The sequence below is a fragment of the Lampetra fluviatilis genome, chromosome 72, assembly GCF_964198595.1.
Source record: "Lampetra fluviatilis chromosome 72, kcLamFluv1.1, whole genome shotgun sequence".
In the NCBI taxonomy this organism is placed as follows: domain Eukaryota; kingdom Metazoa; phylum Chordata; class Hyperoartia; order Petromyzontiformes; family Petromyzontidae; genus Lampetra; species Lampetra fluviatilis.
The window spans coordinates 4712722-4732108 of NC_136346.1; the positions used below are offsets into that span (position 1 = coordinate 4712722).

The 19387-nt window shown below is 56.9% G+C and overlaps 1 protein-coding gene across 1 annotated transcript in view; it reads right to left on the bottom strand.

Moving 5' to 3' along the window:
- Positions 1–19387, bottom strand: part of LOC144953180 (unconventional myosin-Va-like) — a gene marked incomplete at its 5' end in the record, with an annotated part of 128479 nt that overhangs the window by 98063 nt on the left and 11029 nt on the right. The window contains 1 exon segment of the mRNA XM_078883740.1: positions 5365–5478. Within this exon segment, the coding sequence (XP_078739866.1) occupies positions 5365–5478 (114 nt within the window).

Below are 19387 nucleotides of genomic sequence, written 5' to 3' on the forward strand. Positions count from 1 at the left end.
CAGGGTCGGGATCGAACCCACGACCTCCTGCGTACCAGGCGAGGTAGTCAACATCTCATCAGGGTCGGGATCGAACCCACGACCTCCTGTGTACCAGGCGAGGTAGTCAACATCTCATCAGGGTCGGGATCGAACCCACGACCTCCTGCGTACCAGGCGAGGTAGTCAACATCTCATCAGGGTCGGGATCGAACCCACGACCTCCTGCGTACCAGGCGAGGTAGTCAACATCTCATCAGGGTCGGGATCGAGCCCACGACCTCCTGCGTACCAGGCGAGGTAGTCAACATCTCATCAGGGTCGGGATCGAACCCACGACCTCCTGCGTACCAGGCGAGGTGGTCAACATCTCATCAGGGTCGGGATCGAACCCACGACCTGCTGTGTACCAGGCGAGGTAGTCAACATCTTATCAGGGTCGGGATCGAACCCACGACCTCCTGTGTACCAGGTGAGGCAGTCAACATCTCATCAGGATCGGGATCGAACCCACGACCTCCTGTGTACCAGGCGAGGTAGTCAACATCTTATCAGGGTCGGGATAGAACCCACGACCTCCTGTGTACCAGGCGAGGTAGTCAACATCTTATCAGGGTCGGGATCGAACCCACGACCTCCTGTGTACCAGGCGAGGTAGTCAACATCTTATCAGGGTCGGGATCGAACCCACGACCTCCTGCGTACCAGGCGAGGTAGTCAACATCTCATCAGGGTCGGGATAGAACCCACGACCTGTTGTGTACCAGGCGAGGTAGTCAACATCTCATCAGGGTCGGGATCGAGCCCACGACCTCCTGCGTACCAGGCGAGGTAGTCAACATCTCATCAGGGTCGGGATCGAACCCACGACCTCCTGCGTACCAGGCGAGGTAGTCAACATCTCATCAGGGTCGGGATCGAACCCACGACCTCCTGCGTACCAGGCGAGGTAGTCAACATCTCATCAGGGTCGGGATAGAACCCACGACCTGTTGTGTACCAGGCGAGGTAGTCAACATCTCATCAGGGTCGGGATCGAGCCCACGACCTCCTGCGTACCAGGCGAGGTAGTCAACATCTCATCAGGGTCGGGATCGAACCCACGACCTCCTGCGTACCAGGCGAGGTAGTCAACATCTCATCAGGGTCGGGATCGAACCCACGACCTCCTGCGTACCAGGCGAGGTAGTCAACATCTCATCAGGGTCGGGATCGAACCCACGACCTCCTGCGTACCAGGCGAGGTAGTCAACATCTCATCAGGGTCGGGATCGAACCCACGACCTCCTGCGTACCAGGCGAGGTAGTCAACATCTCATCAGGGTCGGGATCGAACCCACGACCTCCTGCGTAACAGGCGAGGTAGTCAACATCTCATCAGGGTCGGGATCGAACCCACGACCTCCTGTGTACCAGGCGAGGTAGTCAACATCTCACCAGGGTCGGGATCGATCCCACGACCTCCTGCGTACCAGGCGAGGTAGTCAACTTCTCATCAGAGTCGGGATCGAACCCACGACCTCCTGTGTACCAGGCGAGGTAGTCAACTTCTCATCAGAGTCGGGATCGAACCCACGACCTCCTGCGTACCAGGCGAGGTAGTCAACATCTCATCAGGGTCGGGATCGAACCCACGACCTCCTGCGTACCAGGCGAGGTAGTCAACATCTCACCAGGGTCGGGATCGATCCCACGACCTCCTGTATACCAGGCGAGGTAGTCAACATCTCATCAGGGTCGGGATAGAACCCACGACCTCCTGCGTACCAGGCGAGGTAGTCAACATCTCATCAGGGTCGGGATCGAACCCACGACCTCCTGCGTACCAGGCGAGGTGGTCAAAATCTCATCAGGGTCGGGATCGAACCCACGACCTGCTGCGTACCAGGCGAGGTAGTCAACATCTCACTCACCTTACTCTCCTGCGTTCGATGTGTTTGGAGCGGCAGTGCGGGAGGGGTGGAGGGGCAGAGGGGAGACGAAAGTTTGTTACAGGTTAGGATCGGGTGACTGTGTGTGTGTGTGACTGTGTGTGTGTGACTGTGTGAGACTGTGTGTCTGTGTGACTGTGGGTGTGACTGTGGATGTGACTGTGTGTGACTGTGTGTGAGACTGTGTGTGAGACTGTGTGTGTGACTTTGTGTGTGTGACTGTGTGTGTGTGACTGTGTGTGAGACTGTGTGTGAGACTGTGTGTGTGTGACTGTGTGTGTGTGACTGTGTGTGTGTGACTGTGACTGTGTGTGTGTGTGACTGTGTGTGTGTGTGACTGTGTGTGTGTGACTGTGTGTGTGTGTGACTGTGTGCGTGTGTGACTGTGTGTGTGTGTGACTGTGTGTGTGTGAATGTGTGTGTGTGTGACTGTGTGTGAGACTGTGTGTGAGACTGTGTGTGTGTGACTGTGTGTGTGTGACTGTGACTGTGTGTGTGTGTGACTGTGTGTGTGTGTGTGACTGTGTGTGTGTGACTGTGTGTGTGTGTGACTGTGTGCGTGTGTGACTGTGTGTGTGTGTGACTGTGTGTGTGTGAATGTGTGTGTGTGAGACTGTGCGTGTGACTGTGTGTGTGTGTGTGTGGCTGTGTGTGTGTGTCTGTGCGTGTGTGTGCTTATGACCGGGCTCCAGTTTAACAGCAGAGGTCTCACTCCGAATCAGTCGAGCGGCAATATCTTTTCATCGGTTGCGTAACGCTGTGTGGAAGCTACCTGGTCTGTCGCTCCGCACGAAGCTTCAGGTCTTCTCGGCCACGGTCATTCCCTCCCTTCTCTACGCTTGCGAAACGTGGACCCCCCTAATGGAGCATCTTCGCCGGTTGGAAACATTTAGGCTGGCCTGCCTACGATCCATCCTGGGTTTAACCAGGCTGGATTGTGTGAGGAGCTCATACATTCTTGAAAGATCTGGACAAAGTCCCATCGGTGAGCTCCTCTGGCAGGCAAGGCTGCGTTGGCTGGGTCATGTAGCCCGCATGCCCAGACACCACATGCTAAACAGCTTTTGTTCTGCCGGATCGAGGGGGCTAAACGGGCGTGGCACGAGCTAGAGAAGAGATGGAGTGATGTGGTACAGGAGGACGTGGAGCTGAGTGGACTTGCCGATGACTGGTACCAGCGGTGTCAAGATCGGCCTCAGTGGAGGAGGCTCGTGAAGGACGCTATTGGGCAGTTGGAGGCAGTCGCCCTCCAACAACAACGGAGGGCGGAGGAGCGACGCTCACAACAACGAGCGGAGCGCCGGGTGGCTAAAGAGCAGCAAGTTGGCACAGCAGGGGGCACAGGTGGTGCATCAGCCAGTCATCTCGGTCATCTCGGTCAGTCGACCCGTGGCACCTGCTGGGTCTGCCCCGTGACCTCCTGCCAGCGGGCGTTCGACACTTCACGTGGTAGCCTCAAGGTGCACTTGGCCTGGCACAAGCGTCGTGGTGACGTCACCACCACTTAGTGGTGAATGGCGGTTGTTGCTGTTGTTGTGTGTATGTGTGCGTGTGTGTGTGTCTGTGTGTGAGGAGCGGTGGGTGTAGCGGTTAATGCTACGCTGCGCTACGAACCCGGCGACCCGGGTTCGATTCCCACTCACGGCCAACACCGGTGACGATTATCTGAACCGGTCCTGGGCCTCCCCTAGGTCGCCTCAGCCTCAAATGGGTACCTGGTGTAGCGGTGTGTAGTAAACATCGCTAGCACTGGGGAGACAAAGGCGGCCGGGCGTGGTGTTGGCCACCCACCCCCTCGTGTGTGCCACATTGCAGGCCTTCATCATTTCTCGCTACTGACAGCACTTGCCCCGACATCCCTAATAGAGGCTACCTGGGGTAGCTTTGTCTGTGTGTGTATCATCTGTGTGTCGCACAGTGCCGGCCTGCATGGGTGCTGCTTGCTAACAGCACTTGCCCCTAGAATCAGTCAAGTTCAAGTTCATGTGTTATTAGGTGTAGCCCTGTGAGCCATTCGGCTCTTGAATCGGGTGCAACCGCAGCAAACAAAAAACATGAACAAGAACAGGTCCCTGCGGGGTGGGCTGGTAGGAACGATCAAATGAATGGCTATAATAAAATGAAATGGCGGGGGTACGATACGATGGGAGAGTTTGAGGCCTAGTTCTAGGCTTTAGGCCTAGCTGTAGGCTTTAGGCCGCTGTGAGTTAATTTTTAATTAAAATGTTTTAATTATTAATGTAAAAGCTTTAAATTTAAATGTTTCTATTTAAAAACATCAGGGAATGTAACATTGTTAAACATTAACTCCCTTTCACACACGCGGGGGTACGATACGAAGGGAGAGTTTGAGGCCTAGTTCTAGGCTTTAGGCCTAGCTGTAGGCTTTAGGCCGCTGTGAGTTAATTTTTAATTAAAATGTTTTAATTATTAATGTAAAAGCTTTAAATTTAAATGTTTCTATTTAAAAACATCAGGGAATGTAACATTGTTAAACATTAACTCCCTTTCACACACGCGGGGGTACGATACGAAGGGAGAGTTTGAGGCCTAGTTCTAGGCTTTAGGCCTAGCTGTAGGCTTTAGGCCGCTGTGAGTTAATTTTTCATTAAAATGTTTTAATTATTAATGTAAAAGCTTTAAATGTAAATGTTTCTATTTAAAAAAAACATCAGGGAATGTAACATTGTTAAACATTAACTCCCTTTCACACACGCGGGGGTACGATACGAAGGGAGAGTTTGAGGCCTAGTTCTAGGCTTTAGGCCTAGCTGTAGGCTTTAGGCCGCTGTGAGTTAATTTTTAATTTAAATGTTTTAATTAAAAACTATATCAGGGAATTATAAGGGAATGTTACACTTGTTTAGCCAGGAAAGCCTCACTGAGTCTAAAGGTTTTTGTAGGGTCCTGCCAAGTGTTTGCAGTAGGGGGCGCTGTTGCTACACCTAATCGGACATCGGACGGACGGACGGACGATATAATCTATTGTAGGCTGGTTCACTTCGTTCCTACCAGTAAAACATCTTAAAGTGAATATGTGAGCCTAAGTGCAAACAGAAAATCCAAGAAAAGACAGCAAAATATTGCAGAAAAATCACCGTACACACCAACGCTGTGTGCAAAAATCCCAGTGGGATGCAAGTCAAACAACAACAACAACCACAAGGCAACTTAGATTAAGGCCATCAGTGTAACTCTGTACTACAACAACACAAACATGGCCAAACCGACACACTTTTCGAAAATCACCAAAATAAAGTCATTAAAGTCAAACAACAACAACAACAACCACAAGACAACTTAGATTAAGGCGATCAGTCTAACTCTGTACTACAACAACACAAACATGGCCAAACCGACACACTTTTCGAAAATCACCAAAATAAAGCCATGAAAGCAAGGCTGTACGGGGGATCTTTGTCTGTGTGTGTGTGTGTTTGCGAGCTCCCGTTACCCTCTGCGGATGAGTGAGCAGTTTCCTCGCGGTGCCAGGCGAGGCCTGGTCTCGCAAGGCCTGACGCACCTCCTCCACCTCCGCCCTCAGCGACGAGTTTTCACTCTCCATCTCCTGCCACGGGATCAAGATGGGCGCGTCACTGGTGATCAGGGCGGTCGTGTGGGTGGGTGGGGTTCAAGATGGGCGCGTCACTGGTGATCAGGGCGGTCGTGTGGGTGGGTGGGTGGGGTTCACAGTGGCCGTGTCACTGGGGTTCAAGATGGCCGTGTGGGTGGGTGGGTGGGGTCCACGATGGCCGTGTCACTGGGGTTCAAGATGGCCGTGTCACTGGGGTTCACGATGGCCGTGTCACTGGGGTTCACGATGGCCGTGTCACTGGGGTTCAAGATGGCCGTGTCACTGGGGTTCACGATGGCCGTGTCACTGGGGTTCAAGATGGCCGTGTCACTGGGGTTCAAGATGGCCGTGTCACTGGGGTTCACGATGGCCGTGTCACTGGGGTTCAAGATGGCCGTGTGGGTGGGTGGGTGGGGTTCAAGATGGCCGTGTCACTGGGGTTCACGATGGCCGTGTCACTTGGGTTCAAGATGGCCGTGTGGGTGGGTGGGTGGGTGGGTGGGGTTCAAGATGGCCGTGTCACTGGTGATCAGGGCGGTCGTGTGGGTGGGTGGGGTTCACGGTGGCCGTGTGGGTGGGTGGAGTGGGTGGGTGGGTTGGTGGGTGGGGTTCACAATGGCCGTGTGGGTGGGTGGGGTTCACGGTGGCCGTGTGGGTGGGTGGAGTGGGTGGGTGGGTTGGTGGGTGGGGTTCACAACGGCCGTGTGGGTGGGGTTCACGGTGGCCGTGTGGGTGGGTGGAGTGGGTGGGGTTCACGATGACCGTGTGGGTGGGTGGCCGTGTGGGTGGGTGGGGTTCACGGTGGCCGTGTGGGTGAGTGGGTGGGGTTCAAGATGGCCGTGTGGGTGAGTGGGTGGGGTTCAAGATGGCCGTGTGGGTGGGTGGGTGGGGTTCAAGATGGCCGTGTGGGTGAGTGGGTGGGGTTCACGGTGGCCGTGTGGGTGGGTGGGTGGGTGGGGTTCAAGATGGCCGTGTGGGTGAGTGGGTGGGGTTCACGGTGGCCGTGTGGGTGAGTGGGTGAGGTTCACGGTGGCCGTGTGGGTGAGTGGGTGGGGTTCAAGATGGCCGTGTGGGTGAGTGGGTGGGGTTCAAGATGGCCGTGTGGGTGAGTGGGTGGGGTTCACGGTGGCCGTGTGGGTGAGTGGGTGGGGTTCAAGATGGCCATGTGGGTGGGTGGGGTTCACGGTGGCCGTGTGGGTGGGTGGGTGGGGTTCAAGATGGCCGTGTGGGTGAGTGGGTGGGGTTCAAGATGGCCGTGTGGGTGAGTGGGTGGGGTTCAAGATGGCCGTGTGGGTGAGTGGGTGGGGTTCAAGATGGCCGTGTGGGTGAGTGGGTGGGGTTCACGGTGGCCATGTGGGTGAGTGGGTGGGGTTCAAGATGGCCGTGTGGGTGAGTGGGTGGGGTTCAAGATGGCCGTGTGGGTGAGTGGGTGGGGTTCAAGATGGCCGTGTGGGTGAGTGGGTGGGGTTCACGGTGGCCATGTGGGTGGGTGGGTGGGGTTCACGGTGGCCGTGTGGGTGGGTGGGTGGGGTTCAAGATGGCCGTGTGGGTGAGTGGGTGGGGTTCAAGATGGCCGTGTGGGTGAGTGGGTGGGGTTCAAGATGGCCGTGTGGGTGAGTGGGTGGGGTTCACGGTGGCCATGTGGGTGAGTGGGTGGGGTTCAAGATGGCCGTGTGAGTGAGTGGGTGGGGTTCACGGTGGCCGTGTGGGTGAGTGGGTGGGGTTCAAGATGGCCGTGTGGGTGAGTGGGTGGGGTTCAAGATGGCCGTGTGGGTGAGTGGGTGGGGTTCACGGTGGCCATGTGGGTGAGTGGGTGGGGTTCAAGATGGCCGTGTGGGTGAGTGGGTGGGGTTCAAGATGGCCGTGTGGGTGGGTGGGTGGGGTTCACGGTGGCCGTGTGGGTGAGTGGGTGGGGTTCAAGATGGCCGTGTGGGTGGGGTTCAAGATGGCCGTGTGGGTGGGTGGGTGGGGTTCACGATGGCCGTGTGGGTGGGTGGGTGGGGTTCACGGTGGCCGTGTGGGTGGGTGGGTGGGGTTCACGATGGCCGTGTGGGTGGGTGGGGTTCACGGTGGCCATGTGGGTGAGTCGGTGGGGTTCAAGATGGTCGTGTGGGTGGGTGGGTGGGGTTCACGGTGGCCGTGTGGGTGGGTGGGTGGGTGGGGTTTACGGTGGCCATGTGGGTGAGTCGGTGGGGTTCAAGATGGCCGTGTGGGTGGGTGGGTGGGGTTCACGGTGGCCGTGTGGGTGGGTGGGGTCCACGATGGCCGTGTGGGTGGGTGGGGTTCACGATGGCCGTGTGGATGGGTGGGGTTCAAGATGGCCGTGTGGGTGAGTGGGTGGGGTTCAAGATGGCCGTGTGGGTGGGTGGGTGGGGTTCAAGATGGCCGTGTGGGTGGGTGGGTGGGGTTCAAGATGGCCGTGTGGGTGGGTGGGGTTCACGATGGCCGTGTGGGTGGGTGGGGTTCAAGATGGCCGTGTGGGTGGGTGGGTGGGGTTCACGGTGGCCGTGTGGGTGGGTGGGGTCCACGATGGCCGTGTGGGTGGGTGGGGTTCACGATGGCCGTGTGGGTGGGTGGGGTTCAAGATGGCCGTGTGGGTGAGTGGGTGGGGTTCAAGATGGCCGTGTGGGTGGGTGGGTGGGGTTCAAGATGGCCGTGTGGGTGGGTGGGTGGGGTTCAAGATGGCCGTGTGGGTGGGTGGGTGGGGTTCACGATGGCCGTGTGGGTGGGTGGGGTTCAAGATGGCCGTGTGGGTGGGTGGGGTTCAAGATGGCCGTGTGGGTGAGTGGGTGGGGTTCACGGTGTCCGTGTGGGTGGGTGGGTGGGGTTCACGATGGCCGTGTGGGTGGGTGGGGTTCACGGTGGCCGTGTGGGTGAGTGGGTGGGGTTCAAGATGGCCGTGTGGGTGAGTGGGTGGGGTTCACGGTGTCCGTGTGGGTGGGTGGGTGGGGTTCACGATGGCCGTGTGGGTGGGTGGGGTTCACGGTGGCCGTGTGGGTGGGTGGGGTTCACGGTGGCCGTGTGGGTGGGTGGGTGGGGTTCAAGATGGCCGTGTGGGTGGGTGGGTGGGGTTCAAGATGGCCGTGTGGGTGGGTGGGGTTCACGGTGGCCGTGTGGGTGAGTGGGTGGGGTTCAAGATGGCCGTGTGGGTGAGTGGGTGGGGTTCACGGTGGCCATGTGGGTGAGTGGGTGGGGTTCAAGATGGCCGTGTGGGTGGGTGGGTGGGGTTCAAGATGGCCGTGTGGGTGAGTGGGTGGGGTTCAAGATGGCCGTGTGGGTGAGTGGGTGGGGTTCAAGATGGCCATGTGGGTGAGTGGGTGGGGTTCAAGATGGCCGTGTGGGTGGGTGGGGTTCAAGATGGCCGTGTGGGTGAGTGGGTGGGGTTCAAGATGGCCGTGTGGGTGGGTGGGGTTCAAGATGGCCGTGTGGGTGAGTGGGTGGGGTTCAAGATGGCCGTGTGGGTGAGTGGGTGGGGTTCAAGATGGCCGTGTGGGTGGGTGGGGTTCACGGTGGCCGTGTGGGTGAGTGGGTGGGGTTCAAGATGGCCGTGTGGGTGAGTGGGTGGGGTTCAAGATGGCCGTGTGGGTGGGTGGGTGGGGTTCAAGATGGCCGTGTGGGTGAGTGGGTGGGGTTCAAGATGGCCGTGTGGGTGGGTGGGGTTCAAGATGGCCATGTGGGTGGGTGGGTGGGGTTCACGATGGCCGTGTGGGTGGGTGGGTGGGGTTCAAGATGGCCGTGTGGGTGGGTGGGTGGGGTTCACGGTGGCCGTGTGGGTGGGTGGGGTTCACGATGGCCGTGTGGGTGGGTGGGGTTCATGATGGCTGTGTGGGTGGGTGGGGTTCATGGTGGCCGTGTGGGTGGGTGGGTGGGGTTCAAGATGGCCATGTGGGTGGGTGGGGTTCACGGTGGCCGTGTGGGTGGGTGGGGTTCAAGATGGCCATGTGGGTGGGTGGGGTTCACGGTGGCCGTGTGGGTGGGTGGGGTTCAAGATGGCCATGTGGGTGGGTGGGTGGGGTTCACGATGGCCGTGTGGGTGGGTGGGTGGGGTTCACGGTGGCCATGTGGGTGGGTGGGTGGGGTTCAAGATGGCCGAGTGGGTGGGTGGGGTCCACGATGGCCGTGTGGGTGGGTGGGGTTCACGGTGGCCGTGTGAGTGGGTGGGGTTCACGATGGCCGTGTGGGTGGGTGGGTGGGGTTCAAGATGGCCGTGTGGGTGGGGTTCAAGATGGCCGTGTGGGTGGGTGGGTGGGGTTCACGGTGGCCATGTGGGTGGGTGGGGTCCACGATGGCCGTGTGGGTGGGTGGGGTTCACGATGGCCGTGTGGGTGGGTGGGTGGGGTTCAAGATGGCCGTGTGGGTGGGTGGGGTTCAAGATGGCCGTGTGGGTGGGTGGGTGGGGTTCAAGATGGCCGTGTGGGTGGGTGGGTGGGGTTCAAGATGGCCGTGTGGGTGGGTGGGTGGGGTTCAAGATGGCCGTGTGGGTGGGTGGGTGGGGTTCAAGATGGCCGTGTGGGTGAGTGGGTGGGGTTCACAATGGCCGTGTGGGTGGGTGGGTGGGGTTCACGATGGCCGTGTGGGTGGGTGGGGTTCACGGTGGCCGTGTGGGTGGGTGGGTGGGGTTCACGGTGGCCGTGTGGGTGGGTGGGGTTCAAGATGGCCGTGTGGGTGGGTGGGTGGGGTTCAAGATGGCCGTGTGGGTGAGTGGGTGGGGTTCAAGATGGCCGTGTGGGTGGGTGGGGTTCAAGATGGCCGTGTGGGTGGGTGGGTGGGGTTCAAGATGGCCGTGTGGGTGGGTGGGTGGGGTTCACGATGGCCGTGTGGGTGGGTGGGTGGGGTTCAAGATGGCCGTGTGGGTGGGTGGGGTTCAAGATGGCCGTGTGGGTGAGTGGGTGGGGTTCAAGATGGCCGTGTTGGTGGGTGGGGTTCAAGATGGCCGTGTGGGTGGGTGGGGTCCACGATGGCCGTGTGGATGGGTGGGGTTCAAGATGGCCGTGTGGGTGGGTGGGGTTCAAGATGGCCGTGTGGGTGGGGTTCAAGATGGCCGTGTGGGTGGGTGGGGTTCACGATGGCCGTGTGGATGGGTGGGGTTCACGATGGCCGTGTGGATGGGTGGGGTTCAAGATGGCCGTGTGAGTGGGTGGGGTTCAAGATGGCCGTGTGGGTGGGTGGGGTTCAAGATGGCCGTGTGGGTGGGTGGGGTTCACGATGGCCGTGTGGATGGGTGGGGTTCACGATGGCCGTGTGGGTGGGTGGGTGGGGTTCAAGATGGCCGTGTGGGTGGGTGGGTGGGGTTCAAGATGGCCGTGTGGGTGGGTGGGGTTCAAGATGGCCGTGTGGGTGGGTGGGTGGGGTTCAAGATGGCCGTGTGGGTGGGTGGGGTTCAAGATGGCCGTGTGGGTGAGTGGGTGGGGTTCACGGTGTCCGTGTGGGTGGGTGGGGTTCAAGATGGCCGTGTGGGTGGGTGGGGTTCAAGATGGCCGTGTGGGTGGGTGGGGTTCAAGATGGCCGTGTGGGTGAGTGGGTGGGGTTCAAGATGGCCGTGTGGGTGGGTGGGTGGGGTTCAAGATGGCCGTGTGGGTGGGTGGGTGGGGTTCAAGATGGCCGTGTGGGTGGGTGGGGTTCAAGATGGCCGTGTGGGTGGGTGGGGTTCACGATGGCCGTGTGGGTGAGTGGGTGGGGTTCACGATGGCCGTGTGAGTGGGTGGGGTTCAAGATGGCCGTGTGGGTGGGTGGGGTTCAAGATGGCCGTGTGGGTGAGTGGGTGGGGTTCACGATGGCCGTGTGGGTGGGTGGGTGGGGTTCAAGATGGCCGTGTGGGTGAGTGGGTGGGGTTCAAGATGGCCGTGTGGGTGGGTGGGGTTCAAGATGGCCGTGTGGGTGAGTGGGTGGGGTTCACGATGGCCGTGTGGGTGGGTGGGTGGGGTTCAAGATGGCCGTGTGGGTGAGTGGGTGGGGTTCAAGATGGCCGTGTGGGTGGGTGGGTGGGGTTCAAGATGGCCGTGTGGGTGAGTGGGTGGGGTTCAAGATGGCCGTGTGGGTGGGTGGGGTTCACGGTGGCCGTGTGGGTGGGTGGGTGGGGTTCACGACGGCCGTGTGGGTGGGTGGGTGGGGTTCACGATGGCCGTGTGGGTGGGTGGGGTTCACGATGTCCGTGTGGGTGGGTGGGGTTCACGGTGTCCGTGTGGGTGGGTGGGGTTCACGGTGGCTGTGTGGGTGGGTGGGGTTCACGATGGCCGTGTGGGTGGGTGGGGTTCACGGTGGCTGTGTGGGTGGGTGGGGTTCACGATGACCGTGTGGGTGGGTGGGTTCAAGATGGCCGTGTGGGTGGGTGGGGTTCACGATGACCGTGTGGGTGGGTGGGTTCAAGATGGCTGTGTGGGTGGGTGGGGTTCACGATGGCCGTGTGGGTGGGTGGGTTCAAGATGGCCGTGTGCGTGGGTGGGGTTCACGGTGGCCGTGTGGGTGGGTGGGGTTCACGGTGGCCGTGTGGGTGGGTGGGGTTCACGGTGTCCGTGTGGGTGGGTGGGGTTCACGATGGCTGTGTGGGTGGGTGGGGTTCACGATGGCCGTGTGGGTGGGTGGGTTCAAGATGGCCGTGTGCGTGGGTGGGGTTCACGGTGGCTGTGTGGGTGGGTGGGGTTCACGATGGCTGTGTGGGTGGGTGGGGTTCACGATGGCCGTGTGGGTGGGTGGGGTTCACGGTGGCCGTGTGGGTGGGTGGGGTTCAAGATGGCCGTGTGGGTGGGTGGGTGGGGTTCACGATGGCTGTGTGGGTGGGTGGGGTTCAAGATGGCCGTGTGGGTGGGTGGGGTTCAAGATGGCCGTGTGGGTGGGTGGGTGGGGTTCACGATGGCCGTGTGGGTGGGTGGGGTTCACGATGGCCGTGTGGGTGGGTGGGTGGGGTTCAAGATGGCCGTGTGGGTGGGTGGGTGGGGTTCACGATGGCTGTGTGGGTGGGTGGGGTTCAAGATGGCCGTGTGGGTGGGTGGGTGGGGTTCACGGTGACCGTGTGGGTGGGTGGGGTTCACGATGGCCGTGTGGGTGGGTGGGGTTCAAGATGGCCGTGTGGGGTGGGTGGGTGGGGTTCACGGTGACCGTGTGGGTGGGTGGGGTTCACGATGGCCGTGTGGGGTGGGTGGGGTTCACGATGGCCGTGTGGGTGGGTGGGTGGGGTTCACGATGGCCGTGTGGGTGGGTGGGGTTCAAGATGGCCGTGTGGGTGGGTGGGTGGGGTTCAAGATGGCCATGTGGGTGGGTGGGGTTCACGGTGGCCGTGTGGGTGGGTGGGGTTCACGGTGACCGTGTGGGTGGGTGGGTGGGTGGGTGGGTGGGGTTCACGATGGCCGTGTGGGTGGGTGGGGTTCAAGATGGCCGTGTGGGTGGGTGGGTGGGGTTCAAGATGGCCATGTGGGTGGGTGGGGTTCACGATGGCCGTGTGGGTGGGTGGGTGGGTGGGTGGGGTTCACGATGGCCGTGTGGGTGGCCGTGTGGGTGGGTGGGGTTCACGATGGCCGTGTGGGTGGGTGGGTGGGGTTCACGATGGCCGTGTGGGTGGGTGGGGTTCACGATGGCCGTGTGGGTGGGTGGGTGGGTGGGTGGGGTTCACGGTGGCCGTGTGGGTGGGTGGGGTTCACGATGGCCGTGTGGGTGGGTGGGTGGGGTTCACGGTGACCGTGTGGGTGGGTGGGTGGGGTTCACGGTGGCCGTGTGGGTGGGTGGGGTTCAAGATGGCCGTGTGGGTGGGTGGGTGGGGTTCACGATGACCGTGTGGGTGGGTGGGGTTCACGATGGCCGTGTGGGTGGGTGGGTGGGGTTCACGATGGCCGTGTGGGTGGGTGGGGTTCACGATGGCCGTGTGGGTGGGTGGGTGGGGTTCACGATGGCCGTGTGGGTGGGTGGGGTTCAAGATGGCCGTGTGGGTGGGTGGGTGGGGTTCACGGTGGCCGTGTGGGTGGGTGGGTTCAAGATGGCCGTGTGGGTGGGTGGGTGGGGTTCACGGTGGCCGTGTGGGTGGGTGGGGTTCACGATGGCCGTGTGGGTGGGTGGGTGGGTGGGTGGGGTTCACGGTGACCGTGTGGGTGGGTGGGGTTCACGATGGCCGTGTGGGTGGGTGGGGTTCACGGTGGCCGTGTGGGTGGGTGGGGTTCACGATGGCCGTGTGGGTGGGTGGGTGGGTGGGTGGGGTTCACGGTGGCCGTGTGGGTGGGTGGGGTTCACAGTGACCGTGTGGGTGGGTGGGGTTCACGGTGGCCGTGTGGGTGGGTGGGGTTCACGGTGGCCGTGTGGGTGGGTGGGGTTCACGGTGGCCGTGTGGGTGGGTGGGGTTCACGGTGGCCGAGTGGGTGGGTGGGGTTCACGGTGGCCGTGTGGGTGGGTGGGGTTCACGGTGGCCGTGTGGGTGGGTGGGGTTCACGATGGCCGAGTGGGTGGGTGGGGTTCACGGTGGCCGTGTGGGTGGGTGGGGTTCACGATGGCCATGTGGGTGGGTGGGGTTCACGATGGCCGTGTGGGTGGGTGGGGTTCACGGTGGCCGTGTGGGTGGGTGGGGTTCACGGTGGCCGTGTGGGTGGGTGGGTGGGGTTCACGATGGCCGTGTGGGTGGGTGGGTGGGGTTCACGATGGCCGTGTGGGTGGGTGGGGTTCACGATGGCCGTGTGGGTGGGTGGGTGGGGTTCAAGATGGCCGTGTGGGTGGGTGGGTGGGGTTCAAGATGGCCGTGTGGGTGGGTGGGGTTCACGATGGCCGTGTGGGTGGGTGGGTGGGGTTCACGATGGCCGTGTGGGTGGGTGGGTGGGGTTCACGATGGCCGTGTGGGTGGGTGGGTGGGGTTCACGATGGCCGTGTGGGTGGGTGGGGTTCACGATGGCCGTGTGGGTGGGTGGGTGGGGTTCACGGTGGCCGTGTGGGTGGGTGGGGTTCAAGATGGCTGGTAAAAGCAGTTGTGGTGGTGCTGGTAGTTGTAGTAGTGTAGTAGTAGTAGTGGTGGTGGTGGTGGTGATGGTCGTGGTGGTGGTAGTGTAGTAGTAGTGGTGGTAGTGTAGTAGTAGTAGTATTGTGGTGGTGGTGGTGTAGTAGTATTGTGGTGGTGGTGGTGTAGTAGTATTGTGGTGGTGGTGGTAGTGTAGTAGTATTGTGGTGGCGGTGTAGTAGTATTGTGGTGGTGGTAGTGTAGTAGTATTGTGGTGGTGGTGGCGGTGTAGTAGTATTGTGGTGGTGGTGGTGGTAGTGTAGTAGTATTGTGGTGGTAGTGTAGTAGTATTGTGGTGGCGGTGTAGTAGTATTGTGGTGGTGGTGTAGTAGTATTGTGGTGGTGGTGGCGGTGTAGTAGTATTGTGGTGGTGGTGGTGGTAGTGTAGTAGTATTGTGGTGGTAGTGTAGTAGTATTGTGGTGGCGGTGTAGTAGTATTGTGGTGGTGGTGGTGGTAGTGTAGTAGTATTGTGGTGGTGGTGGTGGTGGTAGTGGTGGTAGTTTAGTAGTAGTGGTGGTAGTGTAGTAGTATTGTGGTGGTGGTAGTGGTGTAGTAGTATTGTGGTGGTAGTGGTAGTGGTGGTAGTGTAGTAGTATTGTGGTGGTGGTGGTAGTGTAGTAGTATTGTGGTGGTGGTGTAGTAGTATTGTGGTAGTGGTGGTGGTGGTAGTGGTGTAGTAGTATTGTGGTGGTGGTGTTGTAGTAGTATTGTGGTAGTGGTGGTGGTGATGGTGGTAGTGGTGTAGTAGTATTGTGGTGGTGGTGGTGGTGTATTAGTATTGTGGTAGTGGTGGTAGTGGTGGTGGTGGTAGTGGTGGTGGTGTAGTAGTATTGTGGTAGTGGTGGTGGTGGTAGTTGTGGTAGGGGTGGTGGTGGTGGTGTCGTAGTATTGTGGTAGTGGTGGTGGTGGTAGTTGTGGTAGGGGTGGTGGTGGTGGTGTAGTAGTATTGTGGTGGTGGTGGTAGTGGTGGTGGTAGTGTAGTAGTATTGTGGTGGTGGTGGTGGTGGTAGTGGTGGTGGTGGTGGTGTAGTAGTATTGTGGTGGTGGTGGTGTAGTAGTATTGTGGTGGTGGTGGTGTAGTAGTATTGTGGTGGTGGTGGTGGTGTAGTAGTATTGTGGTGGTGGTGGTGTAGTAGTATTGTGGTGGTGGTGGTGTAGTAGTATTGTGGTGGTGGTGGTGTAGTAGTAGTATTGTGGTGGTGGTGGTGGTGGTGTAGTAGTATTGTGGTGGTGGTGGTGGTGTAGTAGTATTGTGGTGGTGGTGGTGTAGTAGTAGTAATGTGGTGGTAGTGGTGGTGGTGTAGTAGTAGTGGTAGTAGTAGTAGTGGTGGTAGTGTAGTAGTAGTAGTAGTGGTGGTAGTGTAGTAGTAGTAGTAGTGGTGGTAGTGTAGTAGTAGTAGTGGTGGTGGTAGTGTAGAAGTAGTAGTAGTGGTGGTGGTGGTAGTGTAGTAGTAGTAGTGGTAGTGTAGTAGTAGTAGTAGTGGTGGTAGTGTAGTAGTAGTGGTGGTAGTGTAGTAGTAGTAGTGGTGGTAGTGTAGTAGTAGTAGTAGTGGTGGTAGTGTAGTAGTAGTGGTGGTAGTGTAATAGTAGTAGTGGTGGTGGTGGTGTAGTAGTAGTAGTGGTGGTGGTGGTGGTGGTAGTGTAGTAGTAGTAGTAGTGGTGGTAGTGTAGTAGTAGTAGTAGTGGTGGTGGTAGTGTAGTAGTAGTGGTGGTAGTGTAGTAGTAGTAGTGGTGGTAGTGTAGTAGTAGTAGTAGTGGTGGTAGTGTAGTAGTAGTGGTGGTAGTGTAATAGTAGTAGTGGTGGTAGTGTAGTAGTAGTAGTGGTGGTAGTGTAGTAGTAGTAGTAGTGGTAGTGTAGTAGTAGTAGTGGTGGTAGTGTAGTAGTAGTGGTGGTGGTGGTGGTAGTGTAGTAGTAGTAGTGGTAGTAGTGTAGTAGTAGTGGTGGTGGTGGTGGTAGTGTAGTAGTAGTAGTAGTGGTAGTGTAGTAGTAGTAGTGGTAGTAGTGTAGTAGTAGTGGTGGTGGTGGTGGTAGTGTAGTAGTAGTAGTGGTAGTGTAGTGTAGTAGTAGTGGTAGTGTAGTAGTAGTAGTAGTGGTGGTGGTAGTGTAGTAGTAGTGGTAGTGTAGTAGTATTGTGGTGGTGGTAGTGTAGTAGTAGTAGTGGTGGTGGTAGTGTAGTAGTAGTAGTAGTGGTGGTAGTGTAGTAGTAGTAGTAGTAGTGGTGGTAGTGTAGTAGTAGTAGTAGTAGTGGTGGTAGTGTAGTAGTAGTAGTGGTGGTGGTGGTGGTGGTAGTGTAGTAGTAGTGGTGGTAGTGTAGTAGTATTGTGGTGGTGGTAGTGTAGTAGTAGTAGTAGTGGTGGTAGTGTAGTAGTAGTAGTAGTGGTGGTAGTGTAGTAGTAGTAGTAGTGGTGGTGGTGGTGGTAGTGTAGTAGTATTGTGGTGGTGGTAGTGTAGTAGTAGTAGTAGTGGTGGTAGTGTAGTAGTAGTAGTGGTGGTAGTGTAGTAGTAGTGGTGGTAGTGTAGTAGTAGTAGTAGTGGTGGTAGTGTAGTAGTAGTAGTAGTGGTGGTAGTGTAGTAGTAGTAGTGGTAGTGTAGTAGTAGTAGTGGTGGTAGTGTAGTAGTAGTAGTAGTGGTGGTGGTAGTGTAGTAGTAGTAGTAGTGGTGGTGGTAGTGTAGTAGTAGTAGTAGTGGTGGTGGTAGTGTAGTAGTAGTGGTAGTGTAGTAGTAGTAGTGGTGGTGGTAGTGTAGTAGTAGTAGTAGTAGTGGTAGTAGTAGTAGTGGTGGTGGTGGTAGTGTAGTAGTAGTAGTAGTAGTAGTGGTAGTAGTAGTGGTGGTGGTGGTAGTGTAGTAGTAGTAGTAGTGGTGGTGGTAGTGTAGTAGTAGTGGTAGTGTAGTAGTGGTAGTAGTGGTGGTAGTGTAGTAGTAGTAGTAGTAGTGGTAGTAGTAGTAGTGGTGGTGGTGGTAGTGTAGTAGTAGTAGTAGTGGTGGTGGTAGTCTAGTAGTAGTGGTAGTGTAGTAGTAGTAGTAGTGGTGGTAGTGTAGTAGTAGTAGTGGTGGTAGTGTAGTAGTAGTAGTAGTGGTGGTAGTGTAGTAGTAGTGGTGGTGGTAGTGTAGTAGTAGTAGTAGTGGTGGTAGTGTAGTAGTAGTATTGTGGTGGTAGTGTAGTAGTAGTAGTAGTAGTGGTGGTAGTGTAGTAGTAGTAGTGGTGGTAGTGTAGTAGTAGTAGTGGTGGTGGTAGTGTAGTAGTAGTAGTGGTGGTAGTGTAGTAGTAGTAGTGGTGGTAGTGTAGTAGTAGTAGTAGTGGTGGTAGTGTAGTAGTAGTAGTGGTGGTGGTAGTGTAGTAGTAGTGGTGGTAGTGTAGTAGTAGTAGTAGTAGTGGTGGTAGTGTAGTAGTAGTGGTGGTAGTGTAGTAGTAGTGGTGGTGGTAGTGTAGTAGTAGTAGTAGTGGTGGTAGTGTAGTAGTAGTAGTAGTGGTAGTGTAGTAGTAGTAGTGGTGGTAGTGTAGTAGTAGTAGTGGTGGTGGTAGTGTAGTAGTAGTAGTAGTGGTAGTGTAGTAGTAGTAGTGGTGGTGGTAGTGTAGTAGTAGTAGTAGTGGTGGTGGTGGTAGTGTAGTAGTAGTAGTAGTAGTGGTAGTGTAGTAGTAGTAGTAGTGGTAGTGTAGTAGTAGTAGTGGTGGTGGTAGTGTAGTAGTAGTAGTAGTGGTAGTGTAGTAGTAGTGGTAGTGGTGGTAGTGTAGTAGTGGTGGTGGTAGTGTAGTAGTAGTGGTGGTGGTGGTAGTGTAGTAGTAGTAGTAGTAGTGGTAGTGTAGTAGTAGTAGTGGTGGTGGTAGTGTAGTAGTAGTGGTGGTAGTGTAGTAGTAGTGGTAGTAGTGGTAGTGTAGTAGTAGTGGTAGTGGTGGTAGTGTAGTAGTGGTGGTGGTAGTGTAGTAGTAGTGGTAGTGGTGGTAGTGTAGTAGTAGTAGTAGTGGTGGTGGTAGTGTAGTAGTAGTAGTAGTGGTGGTGGTAGTGTAGTAGTAGTAGTGGTGGTGGTAGTGTAGTAGTAGTGGTGGTAGTGTAGTAGTAGTGGTAGTGGTGGTAGTGTAGTAGTGGTGGTGGTAGTGTAGTAGTAGTAGTAGTAGTGGTAGTGTAGTAGTAGTGGTAGTGGTGGTAGTGTAGTAGTAGTAGTAGTGGTGGTAGTGTAGTAGTAGTAGTAGTAGTGGTGGTAGTGTAGTAGTAGTAGTGGTGGTGGTAGTGTAGTAGTAGTAGTAGTGGTGGTAGTGTAGTAGTAGTGGTAGTGGTGGTAGTGTAGTAGTAGTAGTAGTGTAGTAGTATTGTGGTGGTGGTAGTGTAGTAGTAGTGGTAGTGGTGGTAGTGTAGTAGTGGTGGTGGTAGTGTAGTAGTAGTGGTAGTAGTGGTAGTGTAGTAGTAGTAGTGGTGGTGGTGGTAGTGTAGTAGTAGTAGTAGTAGTGGTAGTGTAGTAGTAGTAGTGGTGGTAGTGTAGTAGTAGTAGTAGTAGTGGTGGTAGTGTAGTAGTAGTAGTAGTAGTGGTAGTGTAGTAGTAGTAGTGGTGGTGGTGGTAGTGTAGTAGTAGTAGTAGTAGTGGTAGTGTAGTAGTAGTAGTGGTGGTAGTGTAGTAGTAGTAGTAGTAGTGGTGGTAGTGTAGTAGTAGTAGTAGTAGTGGTGGTAGTGTAGTAGTAGTAGTGGTGGTGGTAGTGTAGTAGTAGTAGTAGTGGTGGTAGTGTAGTAGTAGTAGTGGTGGTGGTAGTGTTGTAGTAGTAGTAGTAGTAGTGGTGTAGTAGTAGTATTGTGGTGGTAGTGTTGGTGGTGTAGTAGTAGTATTGTGGTAGTGGTGGTGGTAGTGTAGTAGTATTGTGGTGGTGGTGGTAGTGTAGTAGTATTGTGGTGGTGGTAGTGTAGTAGTATTGTGGTGGTAGTAGCAGTGGTGTAGTAGTATTGTG